The 16283-nt window shown below is 43.1% G+C and overlaps 2 protein-coding genes across 4 annotated transcripts in view; one reads left to right on the top strand and one right to left on the bottom strand.

The window, feature by feature from the left end:
- Positions 1–7348, bottom strand: part of SOCS6 (suppressor of cytokine signaling 6) — a 106558-nt gene extending 99210 nt beyond the window's left edge. The window contains exons 1-3 of one of the 3 annotated variants that reach the window (XR_001370280.2): positions 6727–7261; positions 6454–6554; positions 1397–1536 (exon numbers count right to left, since the gene is read on the bottom strand). The gene's annotated coding sequence lies outside the window, so the exon portion shown is untranslated. Of the gene's footprint in view, positions 1–1396; positions 1537–6453; positions 6555–6726; positions 7262–7309 lie in introns of those variants that run through there. The other 2 variants (XM_027771333.1, XM_014587354.2) reach the window with 2 other exon arrangements.
- A 126-nt stretch (positions 7349–7474) lies between these two features.
- RTTN (rotatin) overlaps positions 7475–16283 on the top strand; it is a 181333-nt gene continuing 172524 nt past the window's right edge. The window contains 6 exon segments of the mRNA XM_006147227.3: positions 7475–7599; positions 7973–8160; positions 9252–9429; positions 11249–11338; positions 14044–14134; positions 16210–16283. The exon segment at positions 16210–16283 is cut by the window's right edge and continues 2 nt beyond it. Of these exon segments, the coding sequence (XP_006147289.1) occupies positions 7569–7599; positions 7973–8160; positions 9252–9429; positions 11249–11338; positions 14044–14134; positions 16210–16283 (652 nt within the window). The 5' untranslated portion in view covers positions 7475–7568.

The raw sequence follows: 16283 nt of genomic DNA, 5'->3' as shown, positions 1-16283 counted from the left end.
GACACAGTAAGTCAAGAGTGCCCGTTGCTTTTATTTTTACGTTTTGATGGAAATAATGCGTAGGGATGGCTGCACAGATAAACGGCTGTAAGGTTGTGGGCACCGCACTTCCGGTCTCCATAAGAGAGGCATCAAGGCTGTTTCTCTGTCTCTGGCAGCTCCACCTTGTAGATAAACACAGAGGAAGTTCTTGGATATGGTTTGCCACTGCACTGATTCCCAGTAAGGGAAGTACCCTCAGGCTTGACGGTATCGAAACACAGCTGTCACTTGTAGTCACTACCAATTATGGGAGGTTCTAGACTAAATGCTTTCTTGTCTTCATTGGTCTCCAAACAATCCTAGCAGTAGGTACTATTACTAATCCCGATTTTCACTCATGGAAACAGGCTTAGAGGGTATACAGACACCACTATTTCACCCTAGCCCAAGATTCTTTTAATAGCACCACGTTTCTTAGTAGAAGCTTTGGTTCCACTCCTAGTAACTTTGGTATAATCACAATCTCCTGCCTTTCTGGTAGAATGAACAAGCAACCGAGGGACAGATATCTCCTTGTGACGATTTTGATCGGGTTTTCTTTCTTTCTTTCTTTTTTTTAAGAATTACTTCATTTAACTTTATTTATTTATTTACTTATTTTTAACTTGACTGGAGTTGGTGGGGGGAGAGAGAGAAAAAGAGAGAGAGAGAGAGAGAGAGAGAGAATTTGATGATCTCCTTAAAAATTAAATATTATGTGAATCCATAGGACCAAGTTATGGGCATAATTAGGAAAATTCATCCATGGGGGATGAAACCTCAAGACCCAACCATTTTTCCTTTTTAGAGAATGGAATAATTAATATATTGCAACTTTTATTCTTAAATGGGGCAGGTTGGGGTCAAGACAACTTTCCTGGAAGACACACAGATGTGTGCCTTCCCTGGCATACATCTGTTGGCTTGACCCTTTTTGTTTAGAAATCCTCCTTGCTGAACCAGCAGTTAGTATAATGGCTATATCGCTGGACTCCCACGTAGTCGACCACGGTTCACGTCCCGGACCCGGTGGCTTAAAACTCACGCCGGGTGCGTGTGCGTGCGTGCCCAAGATCCCGAGAGGAGAATGGAGGAGAAGGGATTGTGGTGTGATCATGCCCCCTGGGGAGTGATTTCTCGCTTTCTGTCTCTTTCTTGCTTTCTGTCTCTCTGTCTCTCTCTGTCTGGCGAGCGCACGCGCCCTATAGTGAAAAAACCTCTCCAAAAAAAAAATCCTCCTTGCTTGCCCTTTTCATATGTTGTTTTCATAAATAATGATTCTAATTCATACAAAAGTATTAGGATATACTTTCTGGGCCAGTAATTTCTTTCTGCTGACAAACGGGTGAGAGACACAGTAAGTCAAGAGTGCCCGTTGCTTTTATTTTTACGTTTTGATGGAAATAATGCGTAGGGATGGCTGCACAGATAAACGGCTGTAAGGTTGTGGGCACCGCACTTCCGGTCTCCATAAGAGAGGCATCAAGGCTGTTTCTCTGTCTCTGGCAGCTCCACCTTGTAGATAAACACAGAGGAAGTTCTTGGATATGGTTTGCCACTGCACTGATTCCCAGTAAGGGAAGTACCCTCAGGCTTGACGGTATCGAAACACAGCTGTCACTTGTAGTCACTACCAATTATGGGAGGTTCTAGACTAAATGCTTTCTTGTCTTCATTGGTCTCCAAACAATCCTAGCAGTAGGTACTATTACTAATCCCGATTTTCACTCATGGAAACAGGCTTAGAGGGTATACAGACACCACTATTTCACCCTAGCCCAAGATTCTTTTAATAGCACCACGTTTCTTAGTAGAAGCTTTGGTTCCACTCCTAGTAACTTTGGTATAATCACAATCTCCTGCCTTTCTGGTAGAATGAACAAGCAACCGAGGGACAGATATCTCCTTGTGACGATTTTGATCGGGTTTTCTTTCTTTCTTTCTTTTTTTTAAGAATTACTTCATTTAACTTTATTTATTTATTTACTTATTTTTAACTTGACTGGAGTTGGTGGGGGGAGAGAGAGAAAAAGAGAGAGAGAGAGAGAGAGAGAGAGAGAGAAGAGAAGAGAAGAGAAGAGAAGAGAAGAGAAGAGGAGAAAGCAAACCACAGGTCCAGGACTCGAACCATGGTTGGCCATGTGGAAGTTGAGCACCCTTAACTGCAATGCCACTTGTCGGTCCCTTGATAGGGGTTCTTTTTGTGGATTTTACACTTGGACATTCAGACAGAAGCTTTCTTTTTCTTCTAGTGTCTTTATGTGGAAAGATGACACTCTGGACTGCAATCGTATCTCTCCCTATATATTGAGGAATTCTTTCCTATAATAAAGAGGTGAACACACTGAGAGAAGCAAAGCCAAGAGATGGCAAAAAAAAATGTTACTAATTTTTTTTTTTGAGTCTCTGAGGCTAGATCCATTTCTACAGTGAGATAATAAATCATCCATTCTTGCTGAGTTGTTTGAGTTATGGCTTTGTCATTTGCAACCAAGAAAGTTAATTAGCTTGCCTACAATTATGCAATTAAGGAGGTTGCAGAGTGGTTTTAAATCCATGCCTGTCTGGTCCAAAGCTGTGTTCTATGCAGTATTTTCACTTACATGGCAAAGAGCCAGATATTTTAAGTTGATCAAATCTTAACCGAAAGGAAGGCTATGAAATGTGTTTATATGATCACAACTGACAGACGTACAATACATAAGCTACACACTAAAATTTTTGTCCAAAGTGTGAGGAAGAACAAAAATGCATATATTTTGTAAAGAAAAAAAGAAAGCATTTCATTTTCTCTCAGATGATATTAAAGATAGCGACGTGAGTTCTTAGAGAGTAATGGGTTTCTGTGACTTGGAGCGCAAATATCTTCATCTAATCTAAGTGACCCGATATAGCAGCTGGGACAATGCCTGCCAGTGATTCACTGGAGTCTGGAGATGGCTCAGAATGGAATGGCGAGGTGATTGTAGAATTAGCAGATAATTAAATACCAGAATGTGACCCATGCCTCTGGGTTCATGAATTCTCTGTCATGTCGCATGGTTTGGGAAGGCAGCAAACCTCAACATATAATGATTACACGCCCCCCTCACTGCTTTCTTGATCCATGTATGTATCACCAACTGAATGACTAGCACTTACTACCGTGTAAAAGTCAACCATTTTTAAATGATAAGATAGCATTTAAATGAACAAGAGTCACTGTAAATACAAGGAGGAAATTCCAAAGGCGTGCGCACACACACACACGCACACACACGCACACGCAGTACTCTACATAGCTACATAGACATCTATGGCCTATTTTCTCAAGGTCTCAGACATCGCTCAATACGTTTCACCTCAAAGTTTGAAATCACAAAAGGCCCAGTTTCTGGCTGTGATACAAAGTATATATTAAGTATATTTAAGGGAGATTTGGTGATTAAAGATCACCTTCCTAAATGGATCTTGGGGGAAATAGTATTAAAATAGCAGTTTCAGAGTGGTTGAAAGAACAGTATTTAGAACATTATAAATCTAAACTCATGATACATGATTAAAGCAAGGGGGACCTCAGACACTTCAGTCCTGTGACCAGGGATCACAGCTAGACCCCCCTGGTGCCAAGAGCGGACAGGTCATCTCACCGAGATGCTTGGTCAACATCCTAATTCCCACTGGGGCAATACGCTAACAAGGCAGATGGTCCCTATGTAGGTGCTGATACCTTCAAATCCCATGCTGGATCTGCATAATTGGGGAATCAGATTCCTTACCTGTAGGAGAAGCGCATGGTGTAGCTAGAAGCCAGGGAATTTGAACAGCTACGGTGACAGACCTCCCTTGTAAATATTCATCCCAGTAAAACTCACACCTAACTCCATGTGCAGTGCAGTGGTCCTTCTCTAGCAGCTGCCCTTCGACATGCCTTTCTGGGCTGTATATTCTTTTCTGTTAAAAATCTTCACTTCTTTATTAAAAACTTCTCGTTTCCTATTTCACTTGTGTTTATGACTTCTTCCTGTATTTTAGGGCAAGTTTCTCTAACCTTAGAGATCTGGACCCAAAGAACTGGATAACTCATACCCCACAGCTCAGCTCTCCGTCTGATAACAAAAGTACCACCATGGAGAACAGTCACATTGCAATCCCTTCTCTCCATCTCTCCTTCCTTTTGGGGTTTGGGACACACATGACCATGCTCAGTGTGTTTCTTGAGCTGCTGATCTGGGACTCGAACTTGGTGCTTAGTCATGTGAGACCTGGCTGCCTTAACCAGAAGATCATAGAGTTGGCCCAATTAAAGCTTTTCTTAGATAAAAACTCATTGATGGTCATAAAATCGCCTATGAGTAAATAAGAATGAAAATAAAGCAATAAAACCTTTAGCTGAGGAGTTAGAAAAGTAACAGTAAAACATACCCAAGAAAGTAATTGCTAATAAATAAAAGTACAGTTGAAACATTAGACTGCATCTGTTTTCTTTTTGCTATAGGGTACATGTGCTTGCCAGAGAGAATGAGAGAGAGACACAGAGAGAGAAAGACAGAGAGAGAGAGAGAGGTAAAGTGAGAGATCACCTCCTGTGCGGTCATGCCACAACCCCTTCCCTTCACTTTTCCTTTTGGATTTAGGGCACACACGCAGATGAGCCTGTGTGGTTTTCTAACAGCCAGGTAGGAACTCGAACTGTGTAGTCAGTCATGTGGGATCAGTCAGTGCCTTAACCTCCATGCTACCTGCTGGCTCTATACTTTTTTTTTTAGATTTTTGCTATAGGGTGTATGTGCTTGCCAGAGAGACACAGAGAAACAGAAGGTGAGAAGTCACCTCCCTGGGGGGATGGCCACACCACAGTCCCCTCTCCAGTTTCCTCCTGGTATTTTGGGCATGTATGCACACATGCCTGGCATGTTTCAAGCCGCTGGGTCTGGGATTTGAACCGTGGTCAATCATATGGTAGACCCTATAGGTTTTTTTTAAAACAGTAGAATTAACAAACTGAAAGTTGGGACCAGCAGTTAGCGTAATGGCTATGTTGCTGGACTCCCATGTAGTCGACCGCGGTTCGAGTCCTGGACTTGGTGGCTTAAACTCATGCTGGGCACGTGTGCGTGTGTGCCCAAGATCCCGAGAGGAGAATGGAGGAGAAAGGGATTGTGGGTGGGGGGGGGGATTTCTCGCTTTCTGTCTCTCTCTTTCTGGCGAGTGCACGTGCCCTATAGCAAAAACCTCTCAAAAAAAAAAAAAAAAACCAAAAAAACTGAAAGTTAATTCTTCAAGGAAAAATTGACAAATCAATACTTAGTCTAATAGGAAAATGATAACTTGTTTTTAATTAATACGTAAGACTTAAAGATTTTATCTAACTATAAAAGCAATATATGCCCCAACATCATAATACAAATTAGCAAATAAAATGTTGACCTTGGATGCAACACAGATAGACCCTTTATCATCTGACTTCCACTTTATGTGTAACACAACTTGTTTTAAATGATTTTTGTTTCTCCTATGTATCTACTGCATCTACAGCCTCTCACCTGGGATGATTCATCTTAAAAATACCACTGGAAAGTTACTCCCATCGTTTCTCTATACTGTTATGTGTACCTGACCTTGACACTTGAAGCTGAGGACTAGAACCTTCATGCCTGGATCACTACAGAAACTTCCGGCTGGCTGCCTGCGTCCACAGTTCCACACCAGCTCATTTGGCACAGTATCCATCAGGAGCTGGGGGTGGGGTGGGGAGGCTGTAGTGTGGAATGCAGCCACTGTGACCATCCTGGGCATGCAGGCTTAGGCCTCCATGAGTGGAATCTTGGTTAAATATCCACGTCTCTCTTTCACTACCCGCTTCACTTTTATTATTTATTTATTTATTCATTTTTTGGAGAGCTTTTTGCTATAGGACACGTGCGCTCACCAGAAAGACAGAGACAGAAAGTGAGAAATCACCCACCAGGTGGATGGCCACGCCACAATCCCTTCTCCTCTATTCTGCTCTCAGAACCTTGAACACAAACGCACACACATTCAGTGTGAGTTTAAGCCACTGGGTCCAGGACCTGAACCACACTCAACTACATTGGAGTCCAGAGACATAGCCATTAAGCAAACTGCTGGTCGTTGTTGTGTCCTCCCCCAACCCCTTCACTTTTCTGTTGGTCTCTCCCATGGTCAGATCTAACTGGAAGCCAGAGGGGTGGGGAGCCTGGATGGTGCTGCCTTTTTTAGCACAGGCTAGTTGCCTCACAGGCTGGAAGAGCTGGAGGAGTTATCTCAAGGCCAAATGGAGAATACCCAACATTCCTTCCACCCCTCTCCTCCTCCCAGAGCTCATGACATGCTGCACTGAATTTCTTACCTTGCCTGCATTTGACACACTCCCTTTGAATCCTCCTCACCTTTGCAAATATCAGTTATCTCTGGCAGGAATTACCTTACCCTGTTTCTTCCCTTGGTAAGCTCCATTCATTCTGTCAAGTCCAACTCAAAAGTCACCACTGTCTCACTTACAGACATGCAGAGGTAGCATGGTCTTAAGCCTGGAAGAAGAAAAGGTCAAGTCCTCAATCTGCCATTTACTATTAAAGTTAATGTGACCCTGCTATTTCTTTGATTTTTAAGTTAGGTTAGAAATTGGAAGGTCAGTGAAATAAAATGCTCTATGAAATGCAAATCACCTTACAAATTTAGTTATTTTATTGTTGCTCTTACCAGCGTTTAGAATAGAATTTTCCTCTATTTGTAGATCGATCACAGTGCGCTGGGCAAAAATCAACTGGCAATATTCAAATTCTAACTCATATCCCCCTCGCCCTGGCCTTTGTAACTTTTCCTTTCTTTTCTCTTCTGTTCACTTATTTCCTCCACTCTCCTCTCTCGCTCTTTTTTTTTTTTCCTTCTCTTGTTTATGCCTGAACTTAGGTATCTAAGGACGCAGCTTGTCTTTGTCGGTACGTGACAGTTGGAGGGTTAGTCATTCAGTAGTTGTGGAGCGGGTTGGGAGGACGAGAGAATCCTTACAAGACCAAACAAAACAATCTACATTCTAAATTGTTCTCTTCTGGGAGCGGAGAGTTCGGACAGCAGAGCCACGAAAGACCCGTGGGAGAGTAAAGAAGCCCGGCCAGGTGGGCTGAGCTTGTACCAAGGAGCCCAGGCCCGCCCTCCAGCCCGCGCTTCGACGCCGGAACTCCGGGCAGGACGGCGCGCGGCGGGTCCGGATCTCCACCCAGGGAACACCGCTGGGCAAGGACTACAACTCCCGACATGCATGACGGCAAAGGCTGTTCCACACCTGTTTGCCTCTCCATTGTTTCACGACAGAGACTTCTGTTTAGGAATTGCGTAGTACTAATTAGAGAGCGACTGACGCTTCTCGGGCGAGGCAGGGGCCGAGTACGGCTCCCGGAATGCCTCTTACTCGTCTGGTACTTAGCACAGGCCTTGCGGAACTCCACAGCGCTTCCCTGGCCCAGTTTCCGGGGACGTTAATTGTGGCCGGACGCCGTGGCGCGGCAGTTTAATTTTCCGGCGGCAGCAGATTGAGGGACAAGATGGTCCTTACTGGGCTCATCAGAAAACTTGGTAACAGTTTGAGTTGCCCCTCGGTCTAGGAGCCCTTGTATCATGGCTACGTGCTGAGAATGGTCTTGTCACTTTTTTGCGACCGGATGACCGCGCGATGGCTCCTCCTTTTGTCCCAGCTCCGCCAGGGGAGCCCCCGGGGACCCAGGGGGACTTTGTGTAAACTTCCGAGTGCATCAGCGGCCTGCCTCTGAGAGAGAGAGAGAGGGAGAGAGAGAGAGAGGGAGAGAGAGAGAGAGAGAGATATCTTTATTTCCTTCGTCACGTCGCCCCAGTCCCCAGCATAAATAGATACGTTTTAGAATAAATTTTGGGTCAATATCTTTTTTGGAGTTGGGCAATAAAATTGCTTTCTGCCGTACTTTTTTGACAGGTCATCAGCTGACCGAGATCAGGGAGCGCGCCCTCAAGAGCATCCTCTGTAAGATCGAGCACAACTTAATCGGTTACACCGATCTCATTCAGGAGAGGCTGCTGTTTCTGCATTTGCTGGAATGGTTCAATTTCCCATCTGTTCCAATGAAAGAAGAGGTTCTGACCTTGTTGAACAAATTGGTTAAGGTAGGATCAGCTTGAAATAAAACAACAATAATTAGTGTTTTTAAAATTTTCTTTTAGCATTTATTGAAAATCAAATAACTGGAGTTTTTAAAAAAATGCAAAACAACTGGAGATGTTGATTTGGTTCACCTGGACGTGCATCGCTCATCTTACCTTCCTCTTCTTTGTGGTGTTGACTTGCCTCCACTGCGCACCAAAGTAGAGCAGAATTACTTCTGAGTTCTGGTGTTTTTGGAATTGTCTTTGGAGGTTCATATTTGTCATTTTGTTTTTCCCTGTTTTCTGATATTTACATATCAAAAATTAGATGAGTCTATGAGAAAGAGCACAACTACAAATAATGTAACAGACTGTGATTAATAAATAGCATGTATATGTTAGATTGCTTTCCCCGTCTTTTTTCGGTTTATGTTTCTATGCCTATCTCGAGTATTATTAGGTTGCAATGAAAGTCATGGCATATTTTGCATACGATTTTCTATGCAAAAATGCTGTCATGACTTTCCCAAGGACCCAAAAGTTGTCTGTCTATATTTGTAAAAGAGTCTTAATTACTTTGACACCCTGTTGACAGGTTGGGGATGAGAGAGGATAAAGTGAGTGTTAGTGGAGAAAATGGACCCCTTTAATAAAAGAGAAGGAACTGACAGTGCCTACCTAGTGTTCGTTATGTTGGCTCGTCTTGTAACGGTGTTAGCAAGTGTTTCATGTATGGCTCTATACATTATGTCCTATTCATGAGAATTACTTTGAGGCATAGTAGTACAGGATGTGCTTTAGAAAAAAGGACTATCTGGGGGACTAGCAGGTGGTGTGGTGATTAAAGCGCTGAATACTCCCATGTGGCCGACAACAGCTTGAATCCTGGACCTGGTGGCTTGCTTTCTCACTTTCCCTCTCTCTCTGTCTCTCTTTCTCTATTTGTGTGTGTGTGTCTGGTCAAATTAAAAATGAATGAATAAATGAATTAAAAAATATATAAAAAGGATTATCTGGTATACTAAAAATAATTGAATATTTCGGTCTCTGTAAGATGAAATTCAGAGATTTTGATACTTAGTGTTATTCTGAAGACTGTCTTCTTATTTTAGTACCCTCCAGCAGTCCAGCATTTGGTTGACCTTGGTGCAGTAGAGTTCCTGTCTAAGCTTCGTTCCAATGTGGAGCCAAACCTGCAGGCTGAAATCGATGGCATTCTGGATGGACTTTTCACTCTTCCTTCAGAAGTTCCTGTGCTGTATTCTGCCTCTTACCAAACCAATCAAACCGGTAAATCTTTTAAAGTACAAATATGTTTATGCTAATGGTGAGTTTTAAGGAAAGGAACATTAGATTCAAAAAGGAAAAAACGACTCCTCCCACCCTCCTCAAACTTGATATTTTTTTCTACCAACTTTAACTGTTTTGTGTTTTTCTTCTACTGCTATTGAAAAGAGGATACATTTCTATTTATTGCTTGTTTTTGGTCAGGCCTAAAAGATGCTAGTGACTTTGTTTTTATGAGATAGTGTGACAGATCCTTTTATTTGTAAGTGGTTTTTGCCTTAGGGCATGTGTGCTCACTGGAAAGAGAGACGGAGACAGTGAGAGGGAAAGTGAGAAAGCACCCCCTGGGGAGATGGCCATGCCACAAATCTTTTCTTTTCCTGGGATCTTGGGCATTGTGTGCACAAGTGCCCAGTGTGAGTTTCAAGCCATTGAATCTGGACTCCAGCCGCAATAGGCCATGCGATAGTCCAGCGACATAACCACTATACCATCTGTGGGTCCCAAAATCCCTTTAAAAAAAATGTCAGAGAGAGCATGTGCTTGCCAGAGAGAGACAGAGACAGAGAAGGCAAGTGAGGAAGCACCCCCTCCCCCATCAGGAATGGTCATGGTGCTATTGGGAATGGTCACAGAACAATCCCGTCTTCATTAGTCCCATTGTAACAATATATTTTATAGTTTCTAAGCCTTCACAAAGTAGACTTTTTTACCTTGTAACTGTTGAAGCTGACTGTTTGCATGGGAAATTAAAGCAGTGATCTATGGCTATTTGTTAGTGATCTGCATAATATTAGGAACTACTGGGATAAAAATCTCAAAAATTAAATTACAAAAATTTAGTTTTACCCTTTTTTGTCATTCTGATTTTCATTTCAACTGAACTGCCGAGTATGTAACATGTGATAGGGAATTATAAAAGTATCGAAAGATTACATTTGACTCCTTTGTTTTTGGTAACATTTTTCCTTCAAGAGAGAAAGAGGAAGAGAAAGGGAAAGACAGAGAGGCATTCTTGACAGAGCCTTGCCATGTGTCTCTCACCTTGCCCTGGCTTCCCAACTAGCTAGTTTTACAGTCACACGTGACTTGCCCAGAGCGTTCAGGTTGACCTGGGAATCAAACCTGATCCCGCATCCCAAGTGGGGTGTTAGGTGCCACCAAGGCTAGGCCTTGACAAGTAAAATGGTGTTTATTAAACTTGCAGTGGTCAGAAACTGGAACTGGAGTGAAAGAGAAGAGGGAGAGGGATTAAGAAGCAGAGAAGGGCTGTTCTGGAATACTTTGTAGCAGATAGTTCAGGTACATTGTGGATATATTCATTCTAATAAGGAACTGCATTTGCCTCCCATTAAAGGGAGAGGAAAAAGAATCCTTTGGACTGGAATTTCGCTCAATGTTTGTCTTTTTTCCTTCGTAAGTGTGAGTATTCAGAGAAAAACTGGACTTTTTCTTTTTTATAGATGATACAAAAACTGAAGAGAAAATATTACTATTTAAAAAGATTAAGTTTGGGCCAGCAGGTAGTTTCCAGATGAAGGTGCTGGATCCCACGTGGCAGACTGCATGGTTCGAGTTCCAGTCCTCGTGGCTTGAAACTCATACCAGATGCGTGTGTGTGCATGCCCAAAACCCAGAGGGGAGACTGGAACAGAAAGGATTGCAGCATGCTATTCCCGCCGGGGCTGATTTCTCACTTTCTCTCTGGCAAGTGTGCACACACTGTAGCAAGAAACTAAAAATAAATAAATAATTAAATATGTATTTAACTTTTAGTCGACAATAAACTAATAATACAGTGATATATATATTTTCTTTTCAGGATTATCAAAACAACCTGAAATCTTAACAGGATATTTTCCCCAAGACAAAAGTAATTTCCAGCAAATGGAAGCGCCTCCGCGACCAGTGGGTGTGTATCCATGGGGAAGGAAATGCTGTGGATCTGGTACCTGGGAAATCGATGTCCCTGTCCTTGTTGCTGTGAAGACATACTGTGGTCAAAGGTGGCTGTTTCAGCACAAAACTAAACGTGTCAGCTGCTGCAGATTAGTTTAGGATATAGAGTCTAAGTGGTGAAACTTTCTGTTGCTAGAGGTATCTGTGCAAGTGCCAGTAGAAGCAGTAGTGGTACTTAGTGCTCCTCGAACACGGCATTACTGGTCAGCGTTGTGACATGGACCATATGCGTGTCATCTGTTACTCTCCGGGTACACGCGGCCTCCCCGTTACTCTCCGGGTACACGCGGCTCTCTGTTACTCTGCGGGTACACGCGGCCTCTCCATTACTCCCCAGGTACACGTGGCTCTCCGTTACTCTCCGGGTACACGCGGCCTCTCCGGTACTCCCCGGGTACACGCGGCCTCTCTGGTACTCCCCGGGTACACGCGGCCTCTCCATTACTCCCCGGGTACACGCGGCCTCTCCGGTACTCCCCGGGTACACGCGGCCTCTCTGGTACTCTCCGGGTACATGCGGCCTCTCCGGTGCTCTCCGGGCACACGCGACCTCCCCCTCTCCGGGTACATACGGCGTCTCCATTACTCTCTGGGTACACGCGGCCTCTCCCTTACTCTCCGGGTACACGCGGCCTCTCTGTTACTCTCCGGACACACGTGGCTCTCCGTTACTCTCCGGGCACACGCAGCCTCTCTGTTACTCTCCGGGCACACGCGGCCTCTCTGTTACTCTCCGGGTACACGCGGCGTCTCTGTTATTCTGCAACTCCTGAGTGGTACCATCCATTCGGTTGTTCCAGCCAGAGATTCAGGATCTTTTACTGTTTCCCCGACATCTGGTTGTGTAAACAGCTGGCTGGGTCTGCTCTTATTCACAGGACACTTCCTCAACGAGATCCTCCTGGTGGTTCTAGTCGGCGATCATTTCTATGCATGTTCAGTTCTCTTCCTGACCTATTTCACGCTCTGCAGTTGTGTGTGTGTTTGCTTCTTGTCTCCCTAATGGTGTGCTCAATGACAGCTTTGAACACTGCTTTGTCTTTAGTGCCAAAATGTATTAGCACTCAATAGATATTTTTTAAAGAAACAAATCCTCATGGAGTCCCAATGAGATCAATATTGCCATTGTCCCCATTTTACCAGGACTGAGGCTTGTAAAGGTCAAAGACTGGTCCTGGGTGACACAGTTAGGAAACAGTTAAGTAAGCAGGTACCTAACGTTTTATTGCCTGCATCTTTGAATGAAAAGGATGTGTCTGTTGTCAAGCATTCAAATAAACTTGAATTGGAAGCCTCTTCTAGAAGGCTTTTATCAAGGGACTAGCAGATGGCACAGTGGTTACATCACTGGACTCTCACATGGCCAGCCGTGATTCGAGTCCCAGACCTGGTGGCTTCAAACTCATTCCAGGTGTGTGTGCGTGTATGCCCAAAATCCCGAGAGGAGAATGGAGGAGAGGGGATTGCGGTGTGGCCATCCCCCCTGGGGGGGTGATTTCTGTCTCTCTGTCTCTATCTCTCTGGTAAGTGCATGCATCCTAAAGCAAATATTTTTCTCTTAAAAAAAAAAAAGCTCTCATCAGAACTCAAAGGTTGCCAAAGGAAGAATGGAAAATGTGTTAGGTTGTTAAACTACCTTTCTATTTCAGAAAAAAATTTGCAGGGAGCTTTGATTTGAGGCAAGAAGATAGTTCTTTATGTCTGTGGCTAAAAAGGCTTATCTCCTTGAGTCCCGGTGAGAGATGGGTGAAGGCATGAGGTTCTCAAGGGCTGGTTGGGAACGGTGGTGTGTGAGCAGAGCTGACGCTTTGCGAGTGTTACACTGTGCTGTGTGAGTTGCAGTCTGTCTGCATTGCTAACTTGGCTTATTTTGGATATACCTTTATTTGTGCAGTGTAAGCCTGTCCTTCTTTCCACCTACCCCTTGCTATTTCCTAGGAAGTAAACCCTGCTTTTACAGTAAAAGCAGAAGCAACTGTGCTATGTTTGGGAATTTAATAACACTGTTATCTGTATTTAACAATCCTGTGTTCTTCTCAAAGCATTTGGCAGGAAGACTATTTGTCATTTGCAAGAGCTTATGTAGATGCTGTTTCTCAGTGTTGCCTCCTTAACTGGTATCATGTAAGATCTGTTAAAAATAAGTTGAATGAGCATGTGTGTTGCTTTCTTCCATTTCTTTTAATCCTGAGAGTGAGCTGGTATTTGCTCTTCCACCTTATGGTCTTAAAGTCAGCTTCATAAAGATTTAAACAGGTAACACTATATGGGGTATGCGAGTGTGACTGTGTGATATAGTAAGTGATTACATTGCTGTAATTTCTGATTTCTGCAAGTAAAGGTTTTCTCCAGTGTTTCTTTGATATTAAATTTAAGCTTGATATTCTGGTCAGCTACAAGCTAAAATTGAAAAATTTTATTGAAGCTTTCATTTTATTCAAATTTGAGTTTAACGCTCTCTAATCATTATTTTAACATTGTCTCAGTTATGAAGTGTTATTTGTCCTATGAGAGATGAATGTCCAGCTGTCCGTGTTTGGTATATTTCTAGTTACTTTGAGCTGTAGCCTTTCTTTTGGTAAGGCGAAGTCTTACTCTGAATTGCGACTCTGTCTTCTTTATTCTTTGATAACTTACGTTTTGCCATTCCATTAGCAGTAAGTAAGACTGTGAAGTGTTTGAAGCTTTCTACATTTCCTTGGCTCCCCCTGACTACGACAGATAGACACGTCCTGTCCTCCAATGAAAGGTACAGTGACTGATGTAGTAGATGTTTTCTTTGTTTAGCCGTTCAGTCTAACAGTGATTACTGTGCATCTCACCAGGAAAAGATACCAGGTGGCTAAGAAAGACAGAACTGGGCTGATATGAAATGTTTTCAACGTTTCCAGAAGTAAGCTGGAGCATTTCTATTTATCTTTAGTCAATCTACATAACAAGGTGATATTTTGTGGTGGGAATCTTGGGTAATCCTTGGTGACATGAGTTATCTCTTACTGATCAAATTCTATGATTGGCCATTGCTTATGCCTCTGATTAATAACAATGGAAAAATTAAACATACATATAGTATTTTTATAGAATATGTTTCAAAACATGAACTTTATTAGGAGAAAAATTATCCCATGTTGAGAAGGTTGGGGATAGCTGATCTAATCTTATGTAATACATGTTAATTGATGGTTGCCTTCCGAGTTAGCTGGCACATGCAAATTCAGGGAGTGTTTAAATGTCCACATTCATTTTGTACAATTTTAGTGAATCCCACAACAAATTAGTTGTCTGCCCTTTTTGGGTGCAAATCTGGAAAATGAAGACCAACTTACTGGGTTAGGGCCAGTTATAGGTGAATGCTGCCTCATGATTTTTGATGATGACACTTCTTAGGCAATAGTAAATTCTCTGGGAACAAAATACTCCAGAGGGAGAGTGCACTGGGAAAGGGGTAGGGAGTTGTCAGTTCTGAGTCGCTCCCTAGGGAAGCCATGATGGTAGCTTCTAGTGCACACCCCTGGGTGGAGGATGGCGGACAGTGGACGTTGGGCTGGAACTGGGCTGAAAGCGGGGGTTTGGTGCCATATGTGGGTGGTGAACAACTGCTACATTGCTAGGCAGGCAGAAGTTGAGGGGTATTTTCTGGGCTAAGAGGGGAGTCTTAAACTGATATTCCTAGAGTAGGGAAGATCAGTAAGGAATCTGTTAGCTATAATTTAGCTTTTAAAAGAAAATTTGCCATGGGCACATGTGCTTGCATGAGAGAGAGAGAGAGAGAGAGAGAAATAGCCTTTATGGGACCTGGTCACACCATAATCCCTTCTCCTCATCTCTGTCTCCTTTGGGATTTTGGGCACATATGTGCATATACCTGATGTGTTTTTCAAGCTGCTAGGCCTGGGATTTGAACTATGTGGCCAGCTGTGTGGTATTTTGTAACCTTAACCACCAGGCCATGGGCTAGATTTATAGAATTTACTTGTATGTTTGCTATGATATTTTATATCATTTCTTAATTTATTTAGCAGTTTTCACTGAATCATGTCCTTTAACCTTACTGATATGATTTTATTTATTTATTAAAAATTATTTTTTGCAGGGTGCATGTGAGCTACAGGGGGTGGGGGTTGAGCAGACAGATGGAGAGAGAAACAGAGCAAGAAAGCATTCCCCCTGGGGCATGATCATGCCATAATCCCTTCTCTTCCATTTCTCTTTCTTGCCAGGATTTTGGGCATGAGTGCATTGGTGCCTGGCATCTTTGTTTTTTAAAGAATTATTTTATCTCCCTTCTTTCCTTCCTCCCCTCCTTCCTTCCTTCCTTCCTTTCTTTTTCTTTCTTTCTTACCAGAGAGTGAGTGAGAGAAAGTGAGAAAGCAAGCTGCCAGATCCAGGAACTGCAGTTGACCGGGTGGGAATCCAGTGCCCTTAACCACCATGCCACCTGCTGGCCTCAGTCTGGCATGTTTTTAAGCCACTCAGTCTGAGACTCAAACTGTGCAGTTGGCCATGTGGGATCCAGACACCTTACCACCAGGCCATGGGCTGGCTCAATCTAATTTTATAGCATTATGTTAGTCTTTCGGCATTCAGTAATTAACGTGATATAATTCCTGCTTATGAGGAGGGTCTAGTGACAAATACAAAGTCAACAGGCAATTATAATTACTACCAAATATAGTCATTTGGAACAGGAACCTCCCCAGAATTGTTTACTGATTGGGGAAAAGACTTAGGGAGGCCTCCCAGGGGAATGATGTCTCAGAGTCATTACTGTTACTGTTCCATAGATTTTGATACAATGAATGTTAAAAAAAATGTATTTTGTAGCTCTTTACGAAGTAGTAACCACACTTTAATCTGGAATGCATGTGAGCTGTTGAAGGATGTTATCATGCAAGATT

This window comes from Tupaia chinensis, unplaced genomic scaffold, assembly GCF_000334495.1.
Source record: "Tupaia chinensis unplaced genomic scaffold, TupChi_1.0 Scaffold000206_1, whole genome shotgun sequence".
In the NCBI taxonomy this organism is placed as follows: Eukaryota; Metazoa; Chordata; class Mammalia; order Scandentia; family Tupaiidae; genus Tupaia; species Tupaia belangeri.
The sequence above is the reverse complement of the archived record's forward strand: the minus strand, read 5'-3'. Positions and strand labels throughout refer to the sequence as shown.